An 18,149-nucleotide genomic window follows, 5' to 3' on the forward strand; every position below is an offset into this window, starting at 1 on the left:
AATGAATGGGGCCATGTATCATCAGATTTTGAGTGAAAACCTCCTTCCATCAGCAAGGGCATTGAAACGTGGCTGGGTCTTTCAGCATGACAATGATCCCAAACACACCGCCCGGGTAACAAAGGAGTGGCTTTGTAAGAAGCATTTCAAGGTCCTGGAGTGGCCTAGCCAGTCTCCAGATCTCAACCCCATAGAAAATCTTTGGAGGGAGTTGAAAGTCCGTGTTGCCCAGCGACAGCCCCAAAACATCACTGCTCTAGAGGAGATCTGCATGGAGGAATGGGCCAAAATACCAGCAACAGTGTGTGAAAACCTTGTGAAGACTTACAGAAAACGTTTGACCTCTGTCATTGCCAAAAAAGGGTATATAACAAAGTATTGAGATGAAACTTTTGTTATTGACCAAATACTTTTTTTTCCACCATAATTTGCAAATAAATTCTTCAAAAATCAGACAATGTGATTTTCTGGATTTTTTTTTCTCATTTTGTTTCTCATAGTTGAGGTATACCTATGATGAAAATTACAGGCCTCTCTCATCTTTTTAAGTGGGAGAACTTGCACAATTGGTGGCTGACTAAATACTTTTTTGCCCCACTGTATGTATAATGAATGAATTAAAATATTTACCATTGTGCTTTGTTGAAAATATTTAAATTGCTGATACTTTGTCACAATCTATAAGGCAGTGGTTTTAACCCAAGGACTGCAGCCCTCTAGGAGGCCGTAGTAAAATTCCACAGGAGCAACAAGATAACTGAAAATGACAGAATAGCAGCAAAATAATTAAATCATATATAAAAAAAATCTACAGCAGGTGTGTCCGTTTTTTTTTTTAAAAAGCGACCTACTGTATCAATATTCTAAACTTTACATAAGGTCCATGCGTCTTATATGTAGATTGTACCTGTATACAGTTTGGCTGAATTGCATTTGCACCTCTGGTTTTCACATCATACCCCGAAACAGATCAGCTGGACTCCCCATATTATTATTATTATATATATATATATATATATATATATATATATATATATATATATATATATAGCAATTCAGGGCTTAGAAATAACTCACGATTGTATGCATAGAACAGCACACTGCAGCTACTAACCAGCAGTTAGCATGAGAATGGGCTGCTCAAAATTAGCCAACAAGAAAAGTGGAAAGAAGGTGACATGCCACACTACCATAAAAAACTTTATTTTTTATGATGATGCCACACCAGAGTTGAATACAGAGGATAACAAAGTAGGTTCTGTACTTAAGCTATGAAAAAGTTATCTGTAGCAACCAATTCTTCATTTTAAAAGTTACATTGGATTCTTTAGAAATAATTATATTGTGCGTATTTAAAAATCTCATGGTTCAGGTCAAGTGAGTAATGAGCAGTTTTTGTTATCAAAAATACATGCAATGACAAATATTTTGTTTCTGTAATTTGATCATTACTGGTTATTTAATTCTAAAATCTGCCTACTCATTTTATGTAAAAAAAAATAAAAAAATAAATAAATACAAATAATGATAAAAACAGGCGGCACAGTGGCGCAGTGGGTAGTGCTGCTGCCTCGCAGTAAGGAGACCTGGGTTCGCTTCCCGGGTCGTCCCTGCGTGGAGTTTGCATGTTCTCCCTGTGTCTGCGTGGGTTTCCTCCGGTTTCCTCCCACAGTCCAAAGACATGCAGGTTAGGTGGATTGGCGATTCTAAATTGGCCCTAGTGTGTGCTTTGTGTGTGTGTGTGTGTTCTGCGGTGGGTTGGCACCCTGCCCGGGACTGGTTCCTGCCTTGCGCCCTGTGTTGGCTGGGGATAGCTGCAGCAGACCCCCATGACCCTGTGTTCGGATTCAGTGGGTTGGAAAATGGATGGATGGATAAAAACATACAGGCCTACCGGTATTTGTTTTGTAATATGGTTTAAAAACATAGGTAGTATACTAGCACTAGTAGCAAATATGCTTATCTTAATGAATACAAGTTTAAAAATAAGCACCTTTGTAAAGACTGCAACAAAGGTACTAGTGGGCAAGGTACATGACCTGTGTAGGAGGATCCTTACGTATACTTGTGGTAAACTGGGTGGTCTTGGAGGAATAAGGGTAGAGAACCAATGCTGTAAGGAATCCCTATACTTTAAGATTTTAAGATGGCAGAACACTATCAGAAGCAAGAAATTTTTTCATTTTTTTTGTGTTCAACGATGGCTGACTGAAGCCAACTCTAGTTTAGGCTTGTTTAAGCAGTTAATTTTAATCTGCTAGTGCACAGTTTTATATGAAAGCAAGATTATAAAAAATTTTCAGAATGGAATCAACTTCAGTGAACTTTAAGTAAATGAAAGATATATTCTCTTGCAACTTGCCATTTTGAAAACAATAATTTTGCACTTGGTACAAGACAACCAAAATTTGAAAAAGGGAGAACGGATGAGTGAGCAAGCAAGAAGTGATTTGCTAATTCATTTTTGAAGGACCTGTTAAAAAATGAAACAAAACAAAAACAACAAAAAAAAAACCCCATAAAAATAACTACTCTGCTGATGGCACCTGGTATGCTAGTAATCAAGGACTGACATTCTGACAGGTTTTCTTTTTTTCTTTTTCCTGACATGTGATGCAATTACATTTCAGACTGAAATGTTGTAAGGCAGCACATAAAACAAACTAAAATAAATTTAGTCATAAAAGTTTTAAACTTTCTTTTATGTTTCAGTTTCATTATTAAGCTGATCTATACTTACATAGCACATTAATCTCTCCAAATATAGTCTATTAACAATGGCAACCATGTTTTCAGTTGCAGCAACTAAAAACTAAGGCTTATTTATCGAGTCTAATGACTCCTGCTTACATTTAAAAATGAAGATTGTGACAGGTAGGATGCACTGGATCTCGCAACAAATTTTCAAAATATCACGTTTACTTATTTTGTATTTTAATAATGTAAATGTGAACTCTGAATCTCCACAAAAAGGGTAAAGGGTGCCAAAGAATTTGAAGAATTCTTACATAGCATTTCAGACTCTGTAGTTTTATCTTTAAATGTAAATATTTACTTGAACATGTTACAGACAACGATGACTTGCATATTAACAAGACACCACAAACGATCATAAAAGAACAAGTGTTACTGCGATTTAATTTAAATTATACTAAATATACTGTATTACTTTTAATGCAATACTGATTATTGGAAAAAAAAAAAAAGTAAAAAAAAAAATCAGATAATTCAAGATCAGGATTCAGAAAAAGCACAACATATTCTAACAAACCAACCAAATCCTCAGGTCTTCACCATAACTATAAAATTTTCGTTCTTACTTATTTCAGTGGCCACCTTATCCTTCTCCTGTAGTTTCCGATTGGATTTCTCCAGTTGGTTTTCTTTGCTTTTTTCCCTCAGAGAAGGACGATGATTGTTTAGCATTTGAACAAGAGGGGGGGCAGATGTTCTTCTTTTATCATTTACTTTTGCTGCCTTTCCATTTAACTGACTGTTTGGCAAATGCCCATGGGCAGTGTGGAGCGCAATATCTAAAAACATAAAAGATAAAAAAAATACATTTCATTAATTATACAGGTATTAGAGTTTAGCAAGACTTAATACTGTTGAAATGGGGCATGACAACAATTTTTTTCATTATAAAGCAAATCACTAATGTTATTATAAAGTACTTGTGAAATAAAGCCAATTTCAACATCAGTATCTCTAAGCATAAACTGCAGCCAAAGGAGTAATATCTATAATAAGGAACATGCCTGAAAAAGTGAGACTGCCACTCACTGGTCACAAAATAAAATCAGTAGTAGTTTTCACTTATGACAAAACTTGCTCAATGATTTAATATGTAGAAGAAGAATGCACTCTCAAAACACTGAGGGAGAATTTTCTGCCCTTAAGATGCCAAAATTGAATGTGCTATTTTCTTCCTTACCTAGAATGAGTAATTTCAGGGTAATACAAAAGTCACATATTATTGAGTGAAACCTGAACTTGATGAATGAAGTGAAAATGGAGGTTTTAAAAATTATGTGCAAAAGAAATAAAAGCACTCTCCAGATCCTATTGCCTTTACTTGTACATGCCAGGTCTTTTAAAAGAGATGTTTGGCTTGGACCTTGCCCCAACGCCCCATGTCCCTGCCTACACCATTCTAAAACACGTGCTATTTTATCAACTGTTTTTAAGAAAACTGAACCTGAAACGGCAGGCTGCTTACGGAGTGATGAAGAGATGGTACGCCGCCTCTTATGATTCTCTTGGACTGCTTGCTTCTCCGAGGCACGCGTGTGGATATTCCTTTTGGGACTCTGATTGATTTCATTTGCCTTGTCCACACCATGGTAGTATTTCATGTGGTAGTGAAGCAGCTTGGCTTTGCGGAAGGATTTGAGACAATCTTCTACCTTGCACTTGAAAGTGTTATGGTCTAGGTCAACTGCAAGAGCTGGAGTAGATAGAATATCTTGTGTTCTCTTAATACCACTGTACACTGCATAAAAAAAATTAAAAACTGGCTTAATAGAATAGCATTTCTCATAGATGTCTCTAATCAGAGTGCATATGCTGTTGATAACCATAACACAAGTAACTCCTCAAAGCTAAATAAGCAAATGAGCCCTTAACTGTTCTGAAGAGGAACAATCTGACCATCCCTAACTTTATCAATTTAAGAGATATATTCTAACAATTCTTATCCGTGTAAAACTAAAATAACATATTTCTGCCTAAATAGTTAACATTTGCATATCTCTTTAATGCTATAAATGCTAGTTAATAACACTGCTTTGATTTTTGAATTAGTATTGCTCATACTACACTACATTTTCTACAATACACGACCTCTGATAACCTGAGTCAGACTGAGTCCAAAAAAGAAAAGCAAATGATAAAATATTTTACTTACAGGGTTCTCTACTGTATTTGTTTGGGTTTGGCAAAGAAGGATGGCGTTTTATAACTGGAGCTGTAAAATTAGGAAAAATAAAATATAATTACCCAATTGCTCATCTTCTCTTTTCTATAATATAAACAAGATAGAAAAGGTCTATTGTGGCCAACTTCTAAGTAAGTTCAAATTTATTCTACGGAAATACAATTTTGGTTTTTCTCTAGTAATCAGTCATGGTATAACTAACTGCATGAAAGTGTGTAGCAATTGTTCACTGAAAAATGTATAAAAATATTAATTTAACCATCAATATGCAGTGGTGCAACAGCTTTTAAAACTAGTTTTTCACAAACAAGCCAGATTACAATTTAGAGGTTCTTTATAATTATCGGCATTTCTAATGTGTTTGAGGAGTCAGTCTCATGTTCACTAAAAAGGAACTGACCCTCATTCAGTGTTTCTCAACCTCGGTCCTGGTGACCCCCTGTGACTGCAAGTTTTTGTTCCAACCAGATTCCTAATCAGTGACAACACCTGATAGCACTGTTCTCATTTAATTAGCTGCTATTAATTTTCTTTTATCCTAAATTCGGAAAAGCACAGCAGCATGATTTTTACATTTATAAGACATTTAGAAATATTTCTGCTTTTGCTATAGATTTAAATGCTTAATTCTCTTTTGTTGATTTCATCATATTTTGCAATTTCTCTGTTCAGTTTTTCCCCTTTGTTGTATCTTATTAATGAGAATTAAAAATGAGCAGAGCAGACACGCTGGCAAACAACACTGAATAAGCAAAGGCTGCAACTACTTTAGCATCAGATCCACTAATTAGTAAATAATGGATTAATTGAACAATTAGAACACCTAGAAAAGTAGAATGAAAATCAAGATGAAAATATTGTTAAAAAGAAAAAAACACATTATATATACGTATACACACACACACACACACACACACACACATATATATATATATATATTTTTTTTTTCTTTTTAACCAAACTTAGTTTTCTAATTTCTATATTGTTCCCAAAACACAGAACTTGGGAAATAAAAGTTCACTTAATTAGCCCAGGAGTCCAATTAAAAACAGAAGCTGGTTGGAACAAAAACCTGCAGCCACAGTGTGTCCCCAGGACCGAGGTTGAGAAACACTGCTTCATTCCATAGTATGTTTGTCATGCTTAAAAAAGTAGCAACATTTATATATCTATCAGTAACTGGACAGCTGAACAGTTGGCAGTGATTAGGCACACAACAGTATAAGATAGAGGTTTTTATAGTCTAATTTAAAATTCATTTAGGTACCAAACACACACTCTGCTCACTGCTAGTTCTCATCTGTACACCAGGATCCAGTCTTCAAGTGGAAGTAAATGGGCAAGGCAGCTCAAACAGAAATGTGGGATTTACATAATAATACTGTGGTAGCATAATTATTTTCAATGCACAAAAATGTTGGTTAAAGTAACTTAAACTACTAAGTAAATAAACAGTGTGACCAAGTGTTTATCGCCAAACAACAGGTAGCATGACTATACGTGCAGGAAAAGCAGTGAATTAGTAAGCTTGGCCCTCTTCAGCCTAGGATAACCCCATTTTATTAAACATTTACTAATTTCTTTTTTCTAAAGCTGAAATAGCAATTTGTTTCTCTTTTAATTAAATCTGCTAGCAATTATTAACATACAAGTGTTACATGGATGATTTAAAAATAATAATCTGATGCTTGTTGGCATTGTCAGACTTCAGTTCCCAAGACAATAAAATATGTGAACTATTCTTACCATATGTGACCTGCTATATCTACACTGGCTAGCTTAAAAGTAACAAGCTTGCAGTAAGCATGTTATGTCCATTCATTTCGTTTCACTTTAGTTTATTTTATGTCCATTCTACCACATTTCTAACTTAAATCTCAGAAAACAATGTATTACAATATACTGTAGATTAACGGATTCTGAAAATTAAAGCAGCATATACATCTGAAGATAGTTAAGCAAATACTAAATAAAAAAACTAACAAAAATGGAAGTATTTTCCATTCATATCAAAGACAGCTGCATTTATTTCCATAGTAAAGTAAAAGGAATGCAAATATATATTTCAATACTGAAAAAGTTTATTTGCATATTTTTCTTTCATGATCATTTAAGGAAATACAAGAGACAAATTTATTACTATAATTTTACTGTTTAATTTCTTACATATTTCAGTGAATGCCTGAACTGGTTCAGTTTTCTTCAGTACATTGGAAGATTCTTTTGGCTTTTCCACATTCTCCTGCTGTTTTAATTCATTCACTGAAACTTGAAGGTGGTCTGCATTCTCCTGATGCAGGTCAGGAAGTTCATTTTTTACTTCTTCTGGCATTAGCTGGGCTTGAGAAGCTGAAAGAAAAATACAAAAATGTAACCAAAGCAAAAAGAAAAAGGTACAGACAAAATACAATTCAGTGATAAATAAACAGAAACTGGTAAACTTTAAATGAACTGCATTTAAAGTTTACCAGTTCTATATCTTGCAAGTGTAAGGAAAGCCCGTTAAGATAACTTTCACCGTAGTCAATGTTAATGCATGTCTTAATACCATGCACTAATGAATTCTACCTACGTTGAAATGAGTAGATTCAGTTTCTCTTCTACTTTTCCCAAAAGGCTGTACCAACAATACATGTTGCCCCATGCTAAGACAGGTCAGAAGATTAGGATAGAAGCTGCAGTTAAAAGTGTAATGCAGTGATTCTAAACAGTTGCTCTGAGGATCTGCAGCAATTGTTTTTTTTTTTTAAATCCTTCTTAGCTAATTGATTAATAATAAGCCAGTTCACGTAATATATCTAACATGGAGCATATTTTTCTCCTTTCATTCTGCTGCATGGAAATATTCATATATATTTTACATTTGATAAAAAACAATTTAAATTTTGAGCCTATGTAATTAAGACCGGTCTGACCTTAACTCTTTGTTTTTTGTTTTTTTTTTAGCCTCCCACTGGTTTTTAAGTATTTTATTCAAGTACCTATTTTATAACGTACATCCTCAACTGAAAATAGTACAAAGCTGCTTGACTAGTTATCATCTGTTCAAGTTTAAAATCTGAAGGTAAATAGCTTACTGTTAACTTTCTGTTGGATAAGAAAAGGAAGCAATAACTCACACAAAAAATCAAAAAGGAAGTGAATTCTGCAGATTAAAACTTGAAACTGTTTATATAGAAGCAAAATTGTCACCATTGGGAAGGGGAGTTGGAATAATCCATTTAACAAATATTATTTACAGCAGATACTGAAGTCTGTACTCTAGTGAAAAAATATGCTGGAAAGGAAGTAGGAAGGGGTAGGTGCTGCTTACAGAACAGGCCAACTGCTAAAATTCAGTCACTACTTTGGCTGAGCATATCAAGAAAACCTTTAAATAAATAATCAAAATACTATTTACCAGAAACTGGTAGTTTTGGTCCACTTTCAACTTGCATCTCTGGCTTATTTTCCACTGTTTCCAAAGTATGCTTTACAGCTTCACTCTCACTGCTGTTTGGTGAAAACCTAGATGACCTTCTTCTTCTAGGATCATGCTCCTTAACAGAAATCTGAGATGATCTTCTCGAGTCTAAAGCAAAAACACACACATTTATCAAAAAAGAAAGCAAATTAAGGTGAACCAGTAAATAGAATTGTGTAAAACAAGAGATGACAAAATTTTAAATAAATAAATTTAAGTAATTCTGTAACACTCATTACATTGTTCCAGTCCATAATTAGTATATAAAGAAAAAGCATACACACTTGCTCACCTTCAACTAGGAATATTTCCAGATATGTGTACTAAAATATTAGTTCAAATAAGAAACATAACTATATAATCTGCTTTTCTAAGCTTTACAACAATTTATTTGTAGTGCTTCTTACATACAGTATTAGGTTACTTGAAGCTGTATACGTCTCACTTTGCAGCTAGAATTTCCTTTATACAGAGAGCAGACAATCAAATACTAGGAAAGGGTGAAGAAAGAAATATTAGCTTTTACATTAAAGAAGAAAGTGAGGTAATAAACTGAGAAAAAAAAGGGAATCAGAGAATTCACCTTAAGCAGGAAAAGAACAGCATATATTGCCAAATTGTACTTGGAGTGGAAGAAAAGAGATACGTCGTCAGCAGAAATTAAAATAGTCTCACTTAATGAGTTCAGACTTATCATTGTTTACTTTAGTTTGAATGAACACTCCTTTGAGTGTGTATAGCACTTCGTATTATTAATTAGAAAAAGAACAGAAATCTCTGCTCTCAATGCTTAGTCGACAACAGGTCTGTTTGGAGGCAAAATTGTCTATTCTGCATGTAAAACTTTTTAAGCATGTTAGTGTTGTAACACCTTCATAAACATCTGTAATTATGACAAGCATTTTATCTTCTTTAATGCCAGCTGTATTAAAGATAAATATTTCTGTACATTTTATTTCTTAAAATGTGTGTATTTTAATATTTTATGTTCACTGAACAACCACTACAGAATTTAACTTTATTAATAAAAAATGAACAGTCTGCAGTTTAACTGTACAAATGCAACTTTAAAACAGAATATACTGCTGCTATATGTATGTTTCTTCAGAAATCTTTTGTACAAAAAACTTAAGGGTAACAAAAGAAGATCAAAATCCACCAATTCTAGTAACATGGAATTTGTTGATCAATATCAGCCCTAAAAATACCTGATCTAAGCATTCCTAGTTATAATATTTTCAATTTAACTAAAAGTTCTGAAATTCTTCACTTAAGAATGTGAGCTTTTTCAGATATCCATCTTTTATTAGTAACCACTTCTATGAGCAAACCACTTGTGTTTTTACTTGAAATAACAATAACTACACTCATCAACAAAATAAACTGTTTTGATCAGCACTTAAAAAAATGAGCCGTATATTTTTCAAATATGAGCAGCTTGCAGGAACTTGTGGTTTAGGTCCACTTTTCATTTCACATGATGGAGCCAGCCAATATGAGGCACGTCAAACAGAGAAAAGTGAATGTGGTGCTCAAAGCCTTATTTACACTAGCAAAAATTTATTTGGATTTCCTGCTTATACAAACTGATGTAATCAAAGATTAAGTGGAGAATAGTGCTTTGTGTTAAGGATCTAGGCACACTCTTCACACACAGAGATATGGACAGAAAAAAACAACACTGAAATCACTTGTCATGGTTATTAACACAATCTTTCTTGCCTGTGTCTGGCAGCTAGAACACAATGTAACTTGTCAGGAACATCGCAATGGCGTCAGAAGAAAGGGCTCACTATCATTGATCTATACACATACTAAATCAACAGGACATACATTTAATGGGGACAATGTACAAGTAAAATTTAAGGCCAGTACTAAAAGTTCCAGAGAGCTGGCCGAAACTTGGCTATCAAATGAGAACGCCAACAACAGACACTTTGCCATAAATTCAGCATATGTAAACTTAAGAAGAACATGTTCATAATAAATAAACTGTACACCCAATACCCCCCCCCCCCCCACCCTGATCACACTGACTTAGCACCACCACGTAATTTTTTGCTATATATTGCCTTTGATTCTTGTAAGTCTAAGCATTATCCTCTGATGAAGACCCCTGGCAGGGGTTGAAAGCTCAGGAATAAAAACTACTTTATGATATGTGATTTGTTTTTCTCCCTTTGTGGATCTCCAGCTATATATATATATATATATATATATATATATATATATATATATATATATTGCATTCGGAAAGTATTCACAGCGCATCACTTTTTCAACATTTTGTTATGTTACAGCCTTATTCCAAAGTGGATTAAATTCATTTTTTTTCTCAGAATTCTACACACAACACCACATATTGACAATGTGAAAAAAGTTTGAGATTTTTGCAGATTTATTAAAAATAAAAAAATTGAGAATCACATGTACATAAGTATTCACAGCCTTTGCCATGAAGCTCAAAATTGAGCTCAGGTGAATCCTGTTTCCCCTGATCATCCTTGAGATGTTTCTGCAGCTTAACTGGAGTCCACCTGTGGTAAATTCAGTTGATTGGACAGGATTTGGAAAGGCACACACCTGTCTATATAAGGTCCCACAGTTGACAGTTCATGTCAGAGCACAAACCAAGCATGAAGTCAAAGGAATTGTCTGTAGACCTCCGAGACAGGATTGTCTCAAGGCACAAATCTGGCAAAGGTTACAGAAAAATTTATGCTGCTTTGAAGGTCCCAATGAGCACAGTGGCCTCCATCATCCTTAAGTGGAAGAAATTTGAAACCACCGGGACTCTTCCTAGAGCTGGTCGGCCATCTAAACTGAGCGATCGGGGGAGAAGGACCTTAGTCAGGGAGGTGACCAAGAACCCGATGGTCACTCTGTCAGAGCTCCAGAGGTCCTCTGTGGAGAGAGGAGAACCTTCCAGAAGGACAACCATCTCTGCAGCAATCCACCAATCAGGCCTGTATGGTAGAGTGGCCAGACGGAAGCCACTCCTTAGTAAAAGGCACATGGCAGCCCGCCCTGGAGTTTGCCAAAAGGCGCCTGAAGGACTCTCAGACAATGAGAAAGAAAATTCTCTGGTCAGATGAGACAAAGATTGAACTCTTTGGTGTGAATGCCTGGCGTCACGTTTGGAGGAAACCAGGCACCGTTCATCACCAGGCCAATACCATCCCTACAGTGAAGCATGGTGGTGGCAGCATTATGCTGTGGGGATGTCTTTCAGCGGCAGGAACTAGGAGGTTAGTCAGGATAAAGGGAAAGATGACTGCAGCAATGTACAGAGACATCCTGGATGAAAACCTGCTCCAGAGCACTCTTGACCTCAGACTGGGGCGTCTGTTCATCTTTCAGCAGGACAACAACCCTAAGCACACAGCCAAGATATCAAAGGAGTGGCTTCAGGACAACTCTGTGAATGTCCTTGAGTGGCCCAGCCAGAGCCCAGACTTGAATCCGATTGAATATCTCTGGAGAGATCTTAAAATGGCTGTGCACTGACGCTTCCCATCCAACCTGATGGAGCTTGAGAGGTGCTACAAAGAGGAATGGGAGAAACTGGCCAAGGATCGGTGTGCCAAGCTTGTGGCATCATATTCAAAAAGACTTGAGGCTGTAATTGCTGCCAAAGGTGCATCGACAAAGTATTGAGCAAAGGCTGTGAATACTTATGTACATGTGATTTCTCAGTTTTTTTTATTTTTAATAAATTTGCAAAAACCTCAAGTAAACTTTTTTCACGTTGTCATTATGGGGTGTTGTGTGTAGAATTCTGAGGAAAAAAATGAATTTAATCCATTTTGGAATAAGGCTGCGGAAAAAGTGATGCGCTGTGAATACTTTCCGGATGCAAAATATATATATATGTTGTATGTACAGTGGGGCAAAAAAGTATTTAGTCAGCCACCAATTGTGCAAGTTCTCCCACTTAAAAAGATGAGAGAGGCCTGTAATTTTCATCATAGGTATACCTCAACTATGAGTGACAAAATGAGAAAAAAAAAATCCAGAAAATCATATTGTCTGATTTTTGAAGAATTTTTTTGCAAATTATGGTGGAAAAAAAGTACTTGGTCAATAACAAAAGTTCATCTCAATACTTTGTTATATACCCTTTGTTGGCAATGACAGAGGTCAAACGTTTTCTGTAAGTCTTCACAAGGTTTTCACACACTGTTGCTGGTATTTTGGCCCATTCCTCCATGCAGATCTCCTCTAGAGCAGTGATGTTTTGGGGCTGTCGCCGGGCAACACGGACTTTCAACTCCCTCCAAAGATTTTTTATGGGGTTGAGATCTGGAGACTGGCTAGGCCACTCCAGGACCTTGAAATGCTTCTTACGAAGCCACTCCTTCGTTACCCAGGTGGTGTGTTTGGGATCATTGTCATGCTGAAAGACCCAGCCACATTTCATCTTCAATGCCCTTGCTGATGGAAGGAGGTTTTCACTCAAAATCTGACGATACATGGCCCCATTCATTCTTTCCTTTACACAGATCAGTCGTCCTGGTTCCTTTGCAGAAAAACAGCCCCAAAGCATGATGTTTCCACCCCCATGCTTTACAGTAGGTATGGTGTTCTTTGGATGCAACTCAGCATTCTTTCTCCTCCAAACACGACGAGTAGAGTTTTTACCAAAAAGTTCTATTTTGGTTTCATCTGACCGTATGACATTCTCCCAGTCCTCTTCTGGATCATCCAAATGCTCTCTAGCAAACTTCAGACGGGCCTGCACATGTACTGGCTTAAGCAGGATTTGAGTCCCTGGTGGCGTAGTGTGTTACTGATGGTAGCCTTTGTTACTTTGGTCCCAGCTCTCTGCAGGTCATTCACTAGGTCCCCCCGTGTGGTTCTGGGATTTTTGCTCACCGTTCTTGTGATCATTTTGACCCCACGGGGTGAGATCTTGCGTGGAGCCCCAGATCGAGAGAGATTATCAGTGGTCTTGTATGTCTTCCATTTTCTAATAATTGCTCCCACAGTTGATTTCTTCACACCAAGCTGCTTTTGTGGACAGGTGTCTTTTATATTGATAACAAGTTCAAACAGGTGCCATTAATACAGGTAACGAGTGGAGGACAGAGGAGCCTCTTGCAGAAGAAGTTACATGTCTGCGAGAACCAGAAATCTTGCTTGTTTGTAGGTGACCAAATACTTATTTTCCACCATAATTTGCAAATAAATTCTTTAAAAATCAGACAATGTGATTTTCTGGATTTTTTTTTCTCATTTTGTCTCTCATAGTTAGTATACCTATGATGAAAATTACAGGCCTCTCTCATCTTTTTAAGTGGGAGAACTTGCACAATTGGTGGCTGACTAAATACTTTTTTGCCCCACTGTATATATACAACCATGGCCGAAATTATCGGCACCCCTGGAATTTTCCCAGAAAATGCACCATTTCTACCGGAAAATTGTTGCAATTACAAATGTTTTGGTATACACGTTTATTTCCTTTATGTGCATTGGAATAACACAAAAAAACAAAGAAAAAGGCCAAATCTGACATGTCACACAGAACTCCAAAAATAGGCCGGACAAAATTGGCACCTTTTCAAAATTGTGGGTAAATCGTTTTATTTCAAGCATATGATGCTCGTTTGAACTCACCTGTGGCAAGAAACAGGTGCTGGCAATATAGCAATCTTGCCTGAAGCCAGTTAAAATGGAGAAAAGTTGACTCAACCCTTCTGTTGTGTGTTTGAGTGTGCCACACTAAGCATGGAGAACAGAAAGAAAAGCAGAGAATTGTCTGAGGACTTGAGAACAAAAATTGTGGAAAAATAATCTCAAGGCTACAAGTCCATCTCCAGAGATCTTCATGTTCCTTTGTCCACTGTGTGCAACATAATCGACAAGTTCACAACAATGGCACTGTAGCTAATCTCCCTGGACGTGGATGGAAGAGAAAAACTGATAAAAGACTGCAACGAAGGATAGTCCGAATGGTGGATAAACAGCCCCAATCAACTTCAAAACATATTCAACCTCTTCTGCAGACTCAGGGTGCAACAGTGTCAGCTCAAACTATCTGTCGACATCTGAATGAAATGAAACGCTATGACAGGAGTGCCAGGAGGACCCCACTGCTGACACACAAACATAAAAAAGCCAGACTGGAGTTTGCCAAAATGTACTTGAGGAAGCCAAAATCCTTCTGGGCGAACGTCTTGTGGACAGATGAGACCAAAGTAGAGCTTTTTGGTAAAGCTCATCATTCTACTGTTTACAGAAAATGGAATGAGGCCTACGAAGAAAAGAACACTACCTACAGTCAAACATGGTGGAGGTTCTAAGATGTTTTGGGGATGTTTTGCTGCCTCGGGCACTGGATGCCTTGACTGTGTGCAAGGCATCATGAAATCTGAAGACTACCAAAAGATATTGGGGCGCAATGTAGGGCCCAGTGTTAGAAAGCTGGGTCTGCGTCAGAGGTCATGGGTGTTCCAGCAGGACATACCTCTAAAAGCACCCAGAAATGGTTGAAGACAAAGCGCTGGAGAGTTCTAATGTGGCCAGCAATGAGTCCGGATCTAAATCTGATTGAACAGAGGTCTCAAAATTGCAGTTGAGAGAAGGCGCCCTTCAAATCTGAGAGACCTTGAGCAGTTTGCAAAAGAAAAATGGTCGGAAATTCCAGTTGAGAGGTGTAACAAGCTTGTTGATGGTTATAGGAAGCGCTTGATTTCAGTTATTTTTTCCAAAGGGCGTGCAACCAAATATTAAGTTGAGGGTGCCAATAATTTTGTCCAGCCCGGTTTTCGTGTTTTGTGTGAAATGATGTCAGATTTGGCTTTTTTTCTCTGTTTTTTTTGTGTTGTTCCAATGCACATAAAAGGAAATAAACATATATACCAAAACATTTGGAATTGCAACAATTTTCTGGGAAAATTCCAGGGGTGCCGATAATTTCGGCCATGACTGTGTGTGTGTATATATATATATATATATATACAAAAATATATAAACGATATACAAACAGTACCTTTTGAATGAATAAAGCTAATCCCAAAGGGGTTTAGTAGTTGCATGTATTTTCCCTCTGTGCATTTATCATGCCACTCTTTTGTCAAGAATGAAAAAGAAACATGTATTTGTGTTTAACATTAGAACTAAGACCTAAAAAGTCCATAAAAGTTTTTTTATTATATATTTATAAATATAAAAGTCAAAACAGAAGGTCTTGCAAGCTGTATACAATTTGTTCATGGATATAGAAGTAGTTTATGATATTTTAACTCACATTTGTGGCGTGCAAAGTATTCAGTACCCTTGAAAGTCTAAGTTATTAAAAATGTTATTCATGACTTACAAAAATTCACTAAAAATGAGTTTGCATATTTATTTTGATAGCATTACTTAAACAATAGAGAGCTTTTAAAAATGTGGTTTTAGTGCTGCTGCTATAATAAATGGAAAATCAGGAATATACCATTGTCTTTAATGAAAAAGGAAAATACTTTTTGCTGGTCCTAAATTTGCAATGTTGCACAGCATGCCTGGAGTAACATGATGCCACAAGTAACGAGAAGTAAAACAATGAACTATTCTTTTACATTTGAATGTCAGTTTCTGACTTCAGATGAGATTTCTTAAAGATACTCATAACGTGGATGAAATACTTAATGTTGAGGAAATAATGCAACACTAAGTACATTAAGTAGCACCTACAGACTTCAAAGTGTGTCAATTTACCTAAAAAAAGACAGGCAATCTGTATCTTCTCATCACTAGGAGCAAAACAAAGTAAAGCCTAGGATAAAAATTTTTTATTCGTCTGGGTTTCTTGATGTGCACTACTCAGAGTAATTCGTCTCCATTTACGCTTTGATTACTTTGTGCACACAGAGAATCCTGTTCTACTATAGAAATGTGTTTTAAGTGCTGCATTTGTTTAAGTTTTCACATGCATCTCTTAAGCTACAGTGGACGAGTTATAAGCATTTCATGCTTTGCAAACCATCGGTAAGGAAATAAGCACATTTAACAATACTGTAAATATAAAAATAGCAAGAAAAGTACAAATGTACTTGTAACTCCAATGTTCAGATATACAGTATATACTTATTTTTAATATGAATATTCAAACCTTAATTTTTGGCTAATTTGCCAGCCCTGTTGCAATGTTTGTTTGAAACAATTACACAGAGATGGGTGTAACCATACATCACTATCTTAACATCTTGTGAGTGCTTAAAGTGACCAATAATTTTCCTACAGACACTAATTGCATCACTAATGCTGTTCTCATGTTTAGACTACATACAGCTTCTGTTATCACAAAAGTTACTTATCAATTACAGTAAGGCTAAAAGAATTTTTGTAGTTTTTTAGGTTAGATTTATTTGAGAATCAGATCAGATTCTTTCTAACCTTAACCCCCCCCCCCCCCAATTATGAGAATATCAGATAGATGTCATCTTTAGCTATAAATCACATTTACTCGGTCAATGTTACAGTTGTACAGTGGGGAAAGGATATAGCATACATCTAATGAAGATTGGATGGAATTGGTTTACTTGTGTGAGCACTAATAAGTAACTTCTGGTAAGCATATATTCAAAATATAAAAGTGAACAAATTCTGGTTTTAATAAAGAGAAGCCTAGATGAAATCTGCAATTAGTAAAAATGATACACTCCACCACTGAAGCTCCACATGGACCATGGTCAGTAGCTGTGTTCTACTATGACAGCGGCTTATTGAACTAAACAATTTGATGTAAATGTAAGTGAATCTGGATATTTATTAGAAAAGAAAACATTTTCACTCTCTTTTATACTTCTGGGGATCTACTTTACTAAGTTTTGCTTAAAGTCACTGAATTTAATTAAACCACATGTTAAAACAGCTCATTCTATAGCATAACTGCAGTCATTTATGTCAAAAGACTAGACTGCAACACATATAATTAACATACAATTTTTAAAGAATTACCTTTATCATAACATAGTCAGAAATGCATTTTCAATGTCAATCCATTGATTCTAAAAATTGTGGATGTAAAAAGCACTTCTTAACTTGATTGGAAATATACAGTGAAACAAACTTTAAAAACAGAAACCTCTTAAAAAGAAGTACGGTTATGTCTTGTAGAATTATCTGCCAGACATCTACTACAATTTAGAAACAGAAACCAGAATTCAGGAGCCTCTTCTGCCCCATACTAAAATATATACCTGTCCTAGCTTCAAATTTGAGCCTTTTTGATGACACACTTGTCCGCCAGGTTATTTTTCTTTTTCTTAGTTCAAGAATCCCATGTTGGTTTCCTGTTGACTCTTCAAAATGGTAAAGGAAAAAAAATGAGTAGCATAAATAAGCAGTATACAATATATGTTTAGAAGTAATCTATTAAAAAATATGTTACTTGACCTACAATATATGTTTAGAAGTAATCTATTAAAAAATATATTACTTGACCTACATATTCCACATGTCAATTCATTCAGTTATATGCTCAAAATGAACAAAATGCATATTATTTTTTTCCTTAAATATTGTTAAATCAATACCTCCAGAAAAAATAAAAAGTAGTCCACAAACAGGAAGCCCAATCACACATGGTTATACAGTACCTTTGAACTGGAGACAGGACTGTCGACCAGTGTGTGAATTGTGTAGCTAACTGAATTATTACTACTGAAATGGCAGCATGACATTACTTGATTTTTAACTCTTTGTGCCAGACTATCCTTATTATGATAAACTAGTGTTGTTATCCAGCTTCACCAAAGACAT

The 18,149-nt window shown here is 35.9% G+C and overlaps 3 protein-coding genes across 7 annotated transcripts in view; 2 read left to right on the forward strand and 1 right to left on the reverse strand.

Moving 5' to 3' along the window:
- The window catches only part of ndrg3b (ndrg family member 3b), a 1,230,027-nt gene that overhangs the window by 201,127 nt on the left and 1,010,751 nt on the right, over positions 1–18,149 (forward strand). The window lies entirely within an intron of this gene.
- Positions 1–18,149, forward strand: part of id1 (inhibitor of DNA binding 1, HLH protein) — a 739,503-nt gene that overhangs the window by 113,133 nt on the left and 608,221 nt on the right. The gene's annotated exons all lie outside the window — the stretch shown is intronic.
- phf20b (PHD finger protein 20, b) overlaps positions 1–18,149 on the reverse strand; it is a 145,284-nt gene that overhangs the window by 34,617 nt on the left and 92,518 nt on the right. For 4 of the 5 annotated variants that reach the window (XM_051932911.1, XM_051932913.1, XM_051932910.1 and 1 more), the window contains 6 exons: positions 17,588–17,689; positions 8,337–8,507; positions 7,103–7,285; positions 4,907–4,966; positions 4,220–4,492; positions 3,321–3,533 (listed from right to left, as the gene is read on the reverse strand). In XM_051932911.1, coding sequence (XP_051788871.1) covers positions 3,321–3,533; positions 4,220–4,492; positions 4,907–4,966; positions 7,103–7,285; positions 8,337–8,507; positions 17,588–17,689 — 1,002 coding nt within the window. The remainder of the gene's footprint in view (positions 1–3,320; positions 3,534–4,219; positions 4,493–4,906; positions 4,967–7,102; positions 7,286–8,336; positions 8,508–17,587; positions 17,690–18,149) is intronic. The other variant, XM_051932912.1, reaches the window with a different exon arrangement.

This window comes from Erpetoichthys calabaricus, chromosome 10 (assembly GCF_900747795.2).
Source record: "Erpetoichthys calabaricus chromosome 10, fErpCal1.3, whole genome shotgun sequence".
NCBI lineage: Eukaryota > Metazoa > Chordata > Cladistia > Polypteriformes > Polypteridae > Erpetoichthys > Erpetoichthys calabaricus.